This window comes from Mizuhopecten yessoensis, unplaced genomic scaffold (assembly GCF_002113885.1).
Source record: "Mizuhopecten yessoensis strain PY_sf001 unplaced genomic scaffold, ASM211388v2 scaffold716313, whole genome shotgun sequence".
Classification (NCBI taxonomy): Eukaryota; Metazoa; Mollusca; class Bivalvia; order Pectinida; family Pectinidae; genus Mizuhopecten; species Mizuhopecten yessoensis.
This window is the reverse complement of record NW_018480054.1, coordinates 491992-505557: the sequence shown is the minus strand read 5'-3', so window position 1 is coordinate 505557 and position 13566 is coordinate 491992. Positions and strand designations below refer to the sequence as shown.

The following is a 13566-nucleotide window of genomic DNA, read 5'->3' as shown; positions in this document are numbered from 1 at the left end:
CACCACCACCACCATTAACCCTAGATTGATCTCTGAAGCCGTCACTGTAAGGCCTATATTTATTCCTCACCCCTATTCTCCAACCCCACGCACCCATTCCCTTTCCTCCCGCAAGATTGATCTCTGAAGCCGTCACTGTAAGGCCTATATTTCATGGAATCCCCCATACTCATTCCCAATCCCCACCACCACCACCACCACCACCACCATTAACCATAGGTTGATCTCTGAACCTGCCACTGTAAGGCCTATATTTCATGGAATCCCCCATACTCATTCCCAATCCCCACCACCACCACCACCACCACCACCACCACCACCACCACCATTAACCCTAGGTTGATCTCTGAACCCGCCACTGTAAGGCCTATATTTGTTGGAATCCCCAACCCTCAATCCCCATCCAACCCACTCCCCCTAACCTCTCCCCTAGTTGAGTATCGGCATCTACCACAGTAAGGTCTACACGCATTGTTGTCTTTGAAATATCTTTATAAGATGGACCAATCACCTAGACTGATCTCAAGAACTGCTCCTCTAAACATATGTTTGTTGGACCCCTCCCTCAAATCTCCCACCTCCACTAAAAACTAAAATATAATATCTGCTAAATGTACAGTATCTTAATCATTTACCCCAAAACCTTTAAAGGAACCGGAAAAGAACGCGTTCCACGGTTTGTACTCCCCGGACAATATGTAGGTATCCAGGAACTTCACCGCGCGTGTGACAGTGTCCTTGACCTGTTTTGGTGTAGCTGAAAGGAAACGCTATAGTTATGTGCATGATGTATATTCCGTTGATATGTCCAGAACACGTACAACACAAACTGCAGAATAATAGATAATAGGTTACATGATATTGTACATTTACGACAAAACACTGTAATACCAAACGTTTAATCGCTATTTCGAACTGGACGGTTTAAATGTTCATACTCATTAAACATAGGTTGATAAAGGACGGACACAAGACACGTCTCTCTTACTCTGATTCCAGACTAACGTCCCAGATTTCTCTTCAAACGACGTCCAAATAGTAATAAGAGCATTAGCGGCCATGGCTGTAGTAAACAAACGATCCTCGCCGTATTTCTGTAAAACAGAGAGTATATTTAGGTGGAACACTGCTGTTTAATTTGAAATACAGACATAGAGAGGTGTGATCAGTAGTTGTACTCCATAGAGGCAAGTAGTTACAATGTAGCTACACCTAATATTGTTGTAGTTGTACTCCATAGAGGCAGTAGTTACAATGTAGCTACACCTAATATTGTTGTAGTTGTACTCCATATAGCCAGTAGTTACAATGTAGCTACACCTAATATTGTTGTAGTTGTACTCCATAGAGGCAGTAGTTACAATGTAGCTACACCTAATATTGTTGTAGTTGTACTCCATAGAGGCAGTAGTTACAATGTAGCTACACCTAATATTGTTGTAGTTGTACTCCATAGAGGCAGTAGTTACAATGTAGCTACACCTAATATTGTTGTAGTTGTACTCCATAGAGGCAGTAGTTACAATGTAGCTACACCTAATATTGTTGTAGTTGTACTCCATAGAGGCAGTAGTTACAATGTAGCTACACCTAATATTGTTGTAGTTGTACTCCATAGAGGCAGTAGTTACAATGTAGCTACACCTAATATTGTTGTAGTTGTACTCCATAGAGGCAGTAGTTACAATGTAGCTACACCTAATATTGTTGTAGTTGTACTCCATAGAGGCAGTAGTTACAATGTAGCTACACCTAATATTGTTGTAGTTGTACTCCATAGAGGCAGTAGTTACAATGTAGCTACACCTAATATTGTTGTAGTTGTACTCCATAGAGGCAGTAGTTACAATGTAGCTACACCTAATATTGTTGTAGTTGTACTCCATAGAGGCAGTAGTTACAATGTAGCTACACCTAATATTGTTGTAGTTGTACTCCATAGAGGCAGTAGTTACAATGTAGCTACACCTAATATTGTTGTAGTTGTACTCCATAGAGCCAGAAGTTACAATGTAGCTACACCTAATATGTTGTAGTTGTACTCCATAGAGGCAGTAGTTACAATGTCGCTACACCCAATATTGTTGTAGTTGTACTCCATAGAGGCAGTAGTTACAATGTAACTACACTTTATGTCAAATCAAATAGTATAACAAATTATGCTATGTAAGCTGTTATTCAAACGTAAACTCGGTATATGAGATATTCAAATGGATAATGAAACTGTAAAGAAAAAAATTGTGTCTGCAGGTATATTGAAGCTTCAGATTGTCGCAGCACAAAACGCGTTATGTTCATATTTAAAATAATAAGGCTGTTTTGGATTTTAGAACACCATCTCCAACAATATTTCGTTCAAGTATTAAATAACATATGACTTGTCATCAATCTGTTCTAAAGGCAAAACGTTGGGGTTTCTTAACCTCCCAAAAGTTTATAAGGTGAAAATGTATCGATTTGTGTGATTTGTGTGATTTGATGGAATAGTAACAAATAAAACTAAATCATTATATTAAAAATTTATATTAAATCCTCCCTATAAAATAGAATCCCAGTGAAAGTTTTATCTTAATCATTCCTTTCAATTAGCCACAAAGAAGGAATCACAAACCACAGGTTTCCCTTCAGCGTCGAAATCTCCATCACCAAGAAAATCGTCATAATAAACCATATCTGTCCCCATTGGCATAGCCTCCATCAGCATTATAGTTGTAGCATTGTTCTTCAGGACGTTGCCTAAGATATCCATGGATGTCTTCATTGTCTGTAAAATAGAAATAACGTAAGATTAAACGAGTGTTTAATCCCCATGTACATCTTGATATTACAGGAGACGATGCAATATCGCGTATGGCTTTGTGATTGCACATTTCGAGATATTACGTGGTGAAGATTTGTAGGCAGGGATGTATTTTGTAGCTAATATGCATAAAGTAAGGTTATCAGAATAAAGACATGGATGTTGTTATTACCGGTAAAAAGGTAGGAGGATACTTGTTTTGGTAGGGAGGTAACTAGATATAAGGAAATACTTGTTTTGGTAGGAGGTAACTAGATATAAGGGAATACTTGTTTTGGTAGGGAGGTAACTAGATGTAGGGGATACTTGTTTGGTAGGGAGGTAACTAGATATAAGGGAATACTTATTTTGGTAGGGAAGTAACTAGATGTAGGGAATACTTGTTTTGGTAGGGAAGTAACTAGATGTGGTGAGGCAGACTGTTAAGGATACTTACGTGGTGAGGCAGACCGTTAAGGATACCAACGTGGTGAGAAAGACCGTTAAGGATACTTACGTAGTGAGACAGGCCGTTAAGGATACTTAAGTGGTGAGACAGACCGTTAAGGATAATTACATGGTGAGACAGACCGTTTATGATACTTACGTGGTGAGGCAGACCGTTAAGGATACTTACGTGGTGAGACAGGCCGTTAAGGATACTTAAGTGGTTAGACAGACCGTTAAGGATACTTACGTGGTGAGGAAGACCGTTAAGGATACTTACGTAGTGAGACAGGCCGTTAAGGATACTTAAGTGGTGAGACAGGCCGTTAAGGATATTTACGTGGTGAGACAGACCGTTAAGGATACTTAAGTGGTTAGACAGACCGTTAAGGATAATTACGTGGTGAGACAGACCGTTAAGGATACTTAAGTGGTTAGACAGACCGTTAAGGCTACTTACGTGGTGAGGCAGACCGTTAAGGATACTTACGTGGTGAAACAGGCCGTTAAGGATACTTAAGTGGTGAGACAGACCGTTAAGGATAATTACATGGTGAGACAGACCGTTTATGATACTTACGTGGTGAGGCAGACCGTTAAGGATACTTACGCGGTGAGGCAGAACGTTAAGGATACTTACGTGGTGAGACAGACCGGTAATGGTACTTACGTGGTGAGGCAGACTGTTAAGGATACTTACGTGGTAAGGCAAACCGTTAAGGATACCAACGTGGTGAGAAAGACCGTTAAGGATACTTACGTGGTGAGACAGGCCGTTAAGGATACTTAAGTGGTGAGACAGACCGTTAAGGATAATTACGTGGTGAGACAGACCGTTAAGGATAATTACGTGGTGAGACAGACCGTTAAGGATACTTAAATGGTGAGACAGACCGTTAAGGATAATTACGTGGTGAGACAGACCGTTAAGGATACTTAAGTGGTTAGACAGACTGTTAAGGCTACTTACGTGGTGAGACAGACCATTAAGGATACTTACGTGATGAGGCAGACCGTTAAGGATACTTACGTGGTTAGACAGACCGGTAAGGATAATTACGTGGTTAGACAGACCGTTAAGGCTACTTACGTGGTGAGGAAGGACGTTAAGGATACTTACGTGGTGAGGCAGACCGTTAAGGATACTTACGTGGTTAGACAGACCGTTAAGGCTACTTACGTGGTGAGACAGACCATTAAGGATACTTACGTGATGAGGCAGAGCGTTAAGGATACTTACGTGGTGAGACAGACCGTTAAGGATACTTACGTGGTGAAGCAGACCTTTTAGGATACTAACGTGGTGAGACAGGCCGTTAAGGATACTTACGTGGTGAGGCAGACCGTTAAGGATACTTACGTGATGAGGCAGACTGTTATAAGTATAACGTCTCAGTAGTTGGTTGTAAGTCCTAGCCACGAACCAGTAGAACTCAATAGCTGACGGGTAGTAGGTCAGAGCCAAGTCCGGCCGGCTGGAGAAGTTTGTGTTGATCTGGAAGGCTATCATTGTAGACGTGTTCAGGTAGATTTGCTGGATTTCAAAAAAATGTCAAAGTAAATAAATAAACGCATACATAAATATTTAAATGAAAATAATGTGTCCTGCGTGCAATAGCTTATCAGGACGCATTACTTGACAATGCTAGAAACAATATCCGTTTCCTCACCGTTGTAACAATATGACAGACTGTGCCTTTTTATATCTGTCAGCACTTGCTCATATAAACAGAGTTAGGTGGTAGTTTAGTGGTAGGACGCCGGGCTCGTTTGTGAAGGGATGCGGATTCGAGTCATGTCACGGCACTGTGTTGTATCTTTGAGCAAGATACTTTACTCCGCTTGTTCCAGTCTACTCAGCTGTAAATGAGTACATGGTTGGGCATTGCTGGAATTGTTGAACGCTTGCTGTGAGTGCCGAAATGGCAGCACTGGCTGTATGCTCCCCAGGGAGTTGAGAAAGATATTGGCTGGTTGTAAAGGCTTTATAACCACGGATAATAATTTGTGAACCGCTTCGAGACGACCTACGAACTAGGTTGTGATAAAGCGGTGTATCAGAATTTCGAATCATTAATTATAATTATAAACAGGCAGTCTTTAAATAAATGACCACATACTTAGACATATAATTGATATGTCTGTTAATGTATTATGTGCCTTTAGGAACAATAGAAGAGTGAGATTAACATATATCTGGTATTTATGTACCTTTATTGCTAATAGTGAAACACCCTTCTATTTACCTGCATATCTGGATCCTCCAGGACCTCCGCCGTGACGAGTCCCGTCAGAATACTGTTTGTGATTCCATATAAGGCGTTGGCCGCCACGGTGATGTCGACGTTGTTAACGTTACCTGGGGTTACTACACCACGGTAGTACTGGGTCTTAATGTCCTCAAGGTCCTGTACCTGTAGTAAATATACAACACGCTCCGAATGCAATGCAGATAATACCAATTTTGATCCGGACGTGTAAACAGATCCAGTAATAAACAATGTTGACAAAAATGCTAGTTTTGTTTGTGTACCATTAATTGGTTTGTAGAAATATTTTAATATAGAAGCCGCGTTAGTATTGGGTACTAATGGTATAAAAGGAGCTTCATTATTTTTTTTTCAATCTGTTTATGTCCATATCATGGACATAGGGGTCAAGTGATACAGGCGGTTCTTTGGTTTTTATTATGGCAATAATACAAATATAACATATACGAACCCATGTTGTTACTAATGCTACGTCTTCATTCTTTGACTTCGAAAGTTCCAGGAATTTTCGCATGTACACGTAAGTCCTTGTGTCGATGGTATCCACACGCTTGTTCCCAGACAGAGGACGGTAGGCGTAGTGTTTGATCGCGCTGAATACGGAGGACAGATTGGAGTTCCGGGACTGCCACAGCGCATTGGATTGTGGGAAATCTACAATGGCTTCCTTTAACAATGACCCCAGACCTAGGTTCACCGATGTGTCGTCAAAGTCTGGAGGTATCCGGAACACACGTTCGTAGCCTGATCTGAAAAAAGATTACACGCACAAACTCAACTCTACTTTGATGTTTACATTATGACATTATAACGAAAAAGTGCGGCTAGTATTATTAATTTGAGAATTTAGTTTCACGGATATCATCTTAATTATTAAAACATCACTTGAATCTGAGGCTTTCGTGTATGCATTTGTGGACATTTCTGTTTATTTAACATAATCCTGAATCACCACAGCCACTGGGTCATACTCCAACGATGACACCCATAGCGCGGTTACTGCCATTTTCTTAGGTATAGGTATTTAATGTAAAACATAAACCTTAATGAAACATAATTCCAGCTAACTACAAGACAAGAACGGCATAGATCAACGTTACATGCGTGTCTTTACTTGGAAGCCAGAAGTCTTTTCATGATATCGACGACGTCCTTCAGTCCCAGCTTCTCCATCTCTTCATACACAGCATTCCAGTCGACGAGATCAGTGGCATTAAACATGGCCAGTAAGTTGATGGGAGAGCTGACCCAGGCCTAAATAAGACAGACATCAATGCATTGTAAATCATCACAGCCCAATTGTATCATTCCTGAATAGTGCTGTGCTATTTCTTATAGTGTTGCATAAGAAATATAATAAGGAAATGCATTTTTAATAGATTTCTAGTTACATAGTCACTAAACATAAACAAAATTATTTAATGTTTCTGTCTTGATAACGGAGCGAATGACACCACAGCGTCAACACACAAGGACGAGACCTACGACAAAGAGAGCACAACAGCAAAAAGAAAAAATCAGCTTCAACAAACAATGACCAAACTTACTAAAACTTCAACACCACAGCTTCAACATACAAGGACCAAACTTACCACAATATCAACACCAAACCTTCAACATACAAGGACCAAACTTACCACAACATCAACAGCACAGCCTCAACAAACAAGGACCAGACTTACCACAACATCAACACCACAGCTTCAACAAACAAGGACCAAACTTACCACAACATGCACTCACACGGAAAGAAAGTACTCCCAAAGGTGACAAGCAGACAATGTGAAGGGTACTAATTGATATAAAATGTATAGGTAAGAAATAGTATTTTCGACTCAAATATTGAAATATTGTTTAGAGCTTTGTAAATTGTGCAGTGCCCTTTTTAAGAAACACCTTTAGGATGTTTCAGTGTAAGGAGAATATTTATTTTCAATTAAATGATGTTATAATTTTACCAACAGAAGTATATGAACAGCATTATGGTATGATAAGGTAGTAAACCTAAAGGTAAGTGACCTAGCTCACACCGCACTACCGAAGGACAGCTGTAACAAAGGATATAAATATCAGAAGTAGAACACCTGCTGACAATGATATGAACACACACAGAACATAGTGGTTTACTACCTATTGCAAACTTAGAAGAGTGTGCTTTCGATAAATACATTTTTGAAATAGCAGATTTTTTCGAGTAAAATTACTTATCATCTAAACAGAAATTAAAAATTTATGAAGGAAATAACATATCCCATGACTTCACTAAGACATTGAATATACTTTCCGAAAACATTGATATTTGTTTACATTTATCGCATTGCGCTACCTTGGTGCAAATCAAATGTATAATAACTATTTTTTTATAAGATAAAAGGATTAAAACAGAAATGTGATACTTCAGATAATACAAATCATTTTATAACGTATCAAACCTTAATGTTATATCATAGATCTCAAACATTATTTTATAATAATCAGGTATTCAATATTAAAATAACATATTCAGTATTCTGTATGAATTCGTATCCGTTAGCATGTATTATATCAGGACATACATATTATGGAAAGAAAGTTCAATACTTTTGTAAACTTATGGTTATTTGTGAATAAAAGTGTTTTCGATATTGACGTAACTGTGTCGTCAATGTTAATGAAAGTCTTATAGAAGTCTAACGTCATCCGAGGTTTGTTCTTTTTTATACGGCCTCACTCAATGCAAGACTGAAGAAGCTTCTAAATCCACAGATCCATTTGCATTCATAGCCCTATGGATGCAATCCTTCTGGTAGTGGTAAATAGCGACTTACAGTGGAGATATAGACATTCATCAATTAATATATATAATATATCCGACACCAATGCAATACATAATGAACTGAACATCAATATAAAATGTTAGGTGTCAACACTAAAGCTTGTCGAACCTATATCTTGCTTAAAGGTTGCTAACCGTGACTTACTTTGTATGAATCATCGTACTCCTGAGGCCAAAACGCCATGATGGAGTTAGTATAGTTGGAGTTTTTGTCGTTGTGATTGTTCATTAGAATCTCTACAGACATATTAATCTGCTCTTCGGAAGGCTTTGGTGCCTTTCCATACCGGTGGGCTTCAAGAAGGCATGATGTAATCCAGGCAGTGGCAAACATGTTATTGTCGAACACTTCAAATTCGTAACGTAAAGCGCTCATATCAGGGTTTCCATGAAAATACTGACGGACATCACTTTCATAAATTCCACGAAATTTCCCCCATACCAATGGCGGTATTGAAGGAACAGTTCTTTGTACCTGCATCGATTTTATCCTTTTGAATAGTTCCGTTATAGTTTTGTTCACTTCAGCACTAGTAGGACTAGTTATAACGGCAATACATCCTAATATAACTAACCACATCTTTGTTCCTTCCATGGCCTACGACCAGACACTCTCGACTGCACTCGTACAGGGGCCACGTCCTGGATAGATCCAGCTTTTATACAGTTCTTATCTTCGACGGACAAGGTCAGAATTTAGTCTCAAAACCTTATAAAGTATTGGCATAGATAACAAGGAATTCCGACCTTCGTAATTAGTTTTAGGGACTTATTTTCTTTTAAATTTACTCCCCTTGTTCTCCTATCTTTTAATTCTTACATAGCATGTGTAATATCATTACGATAAAAAACATTTTTCTTTAAAACTTGGCCTATTTCTGTGATCGTATGAGCCTTTAAGGCATAATTTAATTAATATTTCGGAAATACTTGTGAAGGGGTTGATTCTTTGTTAATTACATTGTTCAATAAATGATCGTTAGTATAGACTTGCTTTAGTTATTTCTTTGTAATTAGGAAGTGAGGGTAGTTTTGATTGGCTAATGAAAGAAGGCAGTTCACTGGATGGCTAGGTATATAAATAGAGGTTCCATCAGATGAAAAGCTTAGGAGGACAGTGAAGCTGTTTAAAGGACGTTTTCCACTCTCCCGTATACGTGCTGTATGTAACTGTGACAGCCTATCCGAGCTGGAGACTTACCCCCTCAAGACGACAGAACACGGACTTCGTCCGTGAAAAGGAGTCTATAAACCCATCAACCAACCATCAACCAACCAGATGAAAAGCTCTCTCTTGCTCTGGCGGTCGAAGAAGAAGGAACATCTCTAAAAAGGTAATCAGTGACCAAGCTGTATAAGTTTGGGCCTAGCTACATAAGCTAGCGTTCCACTGTATTCCTTTATAGTACATGGTCAAAATAAATTGTGTTACTTGATAGTGTGCATAGTCACAGGGTATCACAGTACAGGGCGACGTACTGTTGATACAGAGTGACAGGTACCAAGACACAGGGTTTACCAAGGCATAGGTGTCGTAGTGGCTAGGGTGACTTGGTCGAAAGGCAGTCGCGGGAAAGGGTGACGTGGTCAAGGTGTGTTGCGGTAAAGGGTGTACAAAGTCACGGGTGTCGCAGTAAGGGGCTATTTACTGTTGATACAGGGTGACGAACATCTTGTGATACAGTTGTTTTAGTTGGCTTTTTGACTATATCAGTGTCAGAGGTATATTAATATTAATGTAAAATATCTACCGGGTGTAGATTAGGCAGTTGTGATTTGAGGCAGTAGTTTGTTGAATCATTAGGTAATAGTTATTTGAGTCAGATAGACGGCCATTATTTTGTATATATTGTCGGCACTTATTTGTTACAACAATAACTGGGTCCAAGATAGAACTTGGTAACGAACTGTAGGCACGCATCCGTTACACTTGTAAGTCTGCAAAATATTAATTTGTTTTTCCTGTCATCAAATTGAAATCAATCTATGCGTCATTATAGCCATGCATATTTGTTTGTGTCTAGAAGATTAAAGTTTTAAGTTAATTTATTGTAAAGAAAATACACTGTCTATAGAAGCAGGGATGTGTACTACACTTCCCTGATAGAAGATACTTTATGAAGTGTCAGTTTTTATATTCTGTTATACACATATCTATTTTAATGTAGACATCTGGCATGCAATAAGTGTAATACACTTGTTATACTAAAACTTCCGAAATCTCATCATCTGTAATCAAATCTCTTAATCAATAAATCTGGGGCGATATATGAACAAAACATCTTGAAAATGTACAAGGAGAATAAGGCCAGGCAAATGTCTTTGCTTCAGCAACGACACCCGCAATGCATATCTAGGTCAAAACCAATTATTGTCACGTCCTTATAGACGACTTTTAACAGTTATCTCCTCAATAGTTCGAATTGCACTAATAGGTGGCGCTGATGTCGGCCGCCATTGACTCCGTGACTTCTCATCCGTCACGGAGGCGGTGAAGGTCAGTGATGGACAGTCAGTAAATCGTTTGTTTATATCGACGATATGTTTTGAAAAGTGTATGGAACTAGTTCCAATTTGATAATATTATTGAAGATTTGTTCACCATGTCACTGTCTAAGCCTGTCAAACCGCATATTTCTCGCCCTGAGTATGTAAAATCAAACGAGTGGAAAGATGACATGCGAGAGTGGCCCGAAGTGGTTTTTTGCAATTATCTGGTACACAGTCATGCGGTTGATGGAAGTGAAATGAAGAATTTTAAGTCATTGGACAGTTTTAACTATTTCAAGAGTGTAAACTCTATTATACTTAATGTATATAATAGTTATGATTAAAAGTTAAATACATACATATCTAATGTTGGATTTTCTTTAAGTTATGTGCACTTAGCAAAAGATATCACATGAGATACTATATGAACTATACTACTGATTAAGATGCATGGGAGTATACATATGTGGGCCCGTAACATCTCGCAGGTAGTGATATCCCCCACCCTTATGTGATCCAGACCCACAAATGTATCTTCCGCGTTTGTAGTTAGTATGTTACAATAAATGTCTTTATTGCATGTATTAACAAATACAACGATACATTGATTTATATACATAGACATGTATAAGTATTACGTACCACTTATCAATACAATTTATTATAATGTACTTGGCTTGTGCAAATCAATTTGCAATCTGTATATTGAAACTTATTAGGTTTACTCTAAAATATTTATTATTTTACACCTTATATACACATCCCTATATATAAAGTGCATATTTATGTAATGCATATTATGTATTCGTGTATATATTTACTTTGTAATCTTCATCTTTGGAGGCAATGAAGAGAATAATAATCAACATCCTGACCTTCATATCACCAAAGGAAATAGAAGTTTTCTCACTGAGATCATGATGGCGACTATAAAAGGTTTTTATAAGGGTTAGGGTTAGGTTTAAGGATTAAGGTTAGGGATTAGGGTTTAATCCCTGTGCACTGGCCTAAGTGTTTATGTTGCTGCTTTAAGTCGGCTACGAACTAACAGGTCTTGCAAACTTTGTTTTTACGGTAGGCTGTAACTAGTTTAGATTTGAATACTTCTGGTAACTTTGTTCTTAAGTCTACGTAATGTTTTCTTACCTTGTGGCTCGCTGTTTGGGCTGTCCTATTGTAGGTAATGACAAAGGGGAGAATTTGGTTCGAAATGGCTTTTTCATTAATACCGTTAGGTTTTAGGGTTTGAAGTTTATTCATCCAAAATTGTTCCCTATCGTCTAGTTGGTCCGAATTGGGAACTCTCTCAATTGGAATTATGGAAACATCTTTTAGAGTGTGGTTAATTTGGTTAAAATGGTTTGAAACTGGTTTGTCTTTGGCGTGTATTATGTCAAAGCGATGGCATGTGAATCTCTCTCTAAGAGTTAGTGTGGTTTGTCCTACATATTGCATCCTACAATTGGTACAAGTTATCAGATAAATGACATTTCTGGATCCGCAATTCAGGTTTTCCGAAATATAATGAGCACTAGAGTTATTAGAGCTGACAAAAGAAGTGGTTGTTTTGGTAAATGGACAAGTCGCACAGCGCTTACTGAGACAAGGTTTGGTCGTGTGTTTTATAGGCGGGTTGATTTCTGCCAAGGTCTCTCCTTTGATTTTACGAAGAAATCTGTAAGAATAATTTCTATTCCTAAGAGCTTTGAACAAGATGTGGACTGCTGTATTGAAATCCGATTCTTGCGTACAAATGCGATGAAAACGAAGTATTTGCGATTTTATGATTCCCTTGAATGAATGTTTGGGATGAAAAGATTTTTTGTGTAGCAGTTGGTGAGTGTCCGTAGGTTTGAAATACACTTTGATGTCGAGTTTGCCTGTAGTGTTAAACTCCGGACCTTTGAAAATTGTGGTGTCGAGGAAATCAATTGATTCTTCACTAATCGTGGCTTTGAGTTTAATACACGGATGGTGGTTATTTAAAATGTTGAAAAAATCATCAAATTTTTCTCTGGTGTGAGTCCAAATGATAAAGATATCGTCCAGAAATCTGACATAGATTAGCGGTTTGTTGTCGCATTTATTTAAGGCTTCTTTTTCGAATTGGGCCATAAAAATGTTGGCATAACTTGGGGCGAATTTTTTACCCATTGCTGTTCCTGAGACTTGAAGATACCACTGTCCGTTGAATTCAAAATCATTTTTAGTTAGTCCTGATTTGAGTAGTTCTAGAATTTCTAAATCTGGTCTGTCCGGGCATGGATTATCTAAGAATGTTTGCGCTACAGCTTTAAGACCATCTCGGTTATCGATGTTTGTGTACATGCTTTCTACATCTAAACTAATAAGGAGACTATTTTGAGGGATAACCAAATTGCTTATTTTGTTGATGAAATCAAAAGTATCTCTGATATACGCTGGGTGTTTCATTGAGAGCGGAGCTAAGAAATGGTCAATGTATTCTGAAATTCTATATGATTCACTCTCTACATCAGATATGATAGGCCTACCTGGGGGGATTGAGAATGGTTTGGACCACGTTTCGGGTGGTTTATGGATTTTTGGTAGGATATAGACATGTCTGGGTTTAGGATCATCTTTTGGCCTAAGGTATTCTACTTGTTTTTTGTTTAGGAATTTGTTATGTTCTAATATCTTGAGGGTTTTAAGTAACTCTATGCTTGTTTTGGGGTAGATGGGAGCCTCTAATTTCTTATAATGTTTGAGGTTATTTAGTTGCCTCTCAACTTCCCAAATATAAT

General features: G+C 38.4%; 1 protein-coding gene across 1 annotated transcript in view; it reads right to left on the bottom strand.

The window, feature by feature from the left end:
* Positions 1 to 8962, bottom strand: part of LOC110442953 — an 11415-nt gene extending 2453 nt beyond the window's left edge. Inside the window, exons 1-8 of the mRNA XM_021486847.1 lie at positions 8457 to 8962; positions 6611 to 6750; positions 5948 to 6245; positions 5473 to 5640; positions 4587 to 4760; positions 2612 to 2764; positions 989 to 1094; positions 636 to 757 (exon numbers count right to left, since the gene is read on the bottom strand). Coding sequence (XP_021342522.1) covers positions 636 to 757; positions 989 to 1094; positions 2612 to 2764; positions 4587 to 4760; positions 5473 to 5640; positions 5948 to 6245; positions 6611 to 6750; positions 8457 to 8906 — 1611 coding nt within the window. The 5' untranslated portion in view covers positions 8907 to 8962. The remainder of the gene's footprint in view (positions 1 to 635; positions 758 to 988; positions 1095 to 2611; positions 2765 to 4586; positions 4761 to 5472; positions 5641 to 5947; positions 6246 to 6610; positions 6751 to 8456) is intronic.
* Positions 8963 to 13566: the final 4604 nt, after the last annotated feature.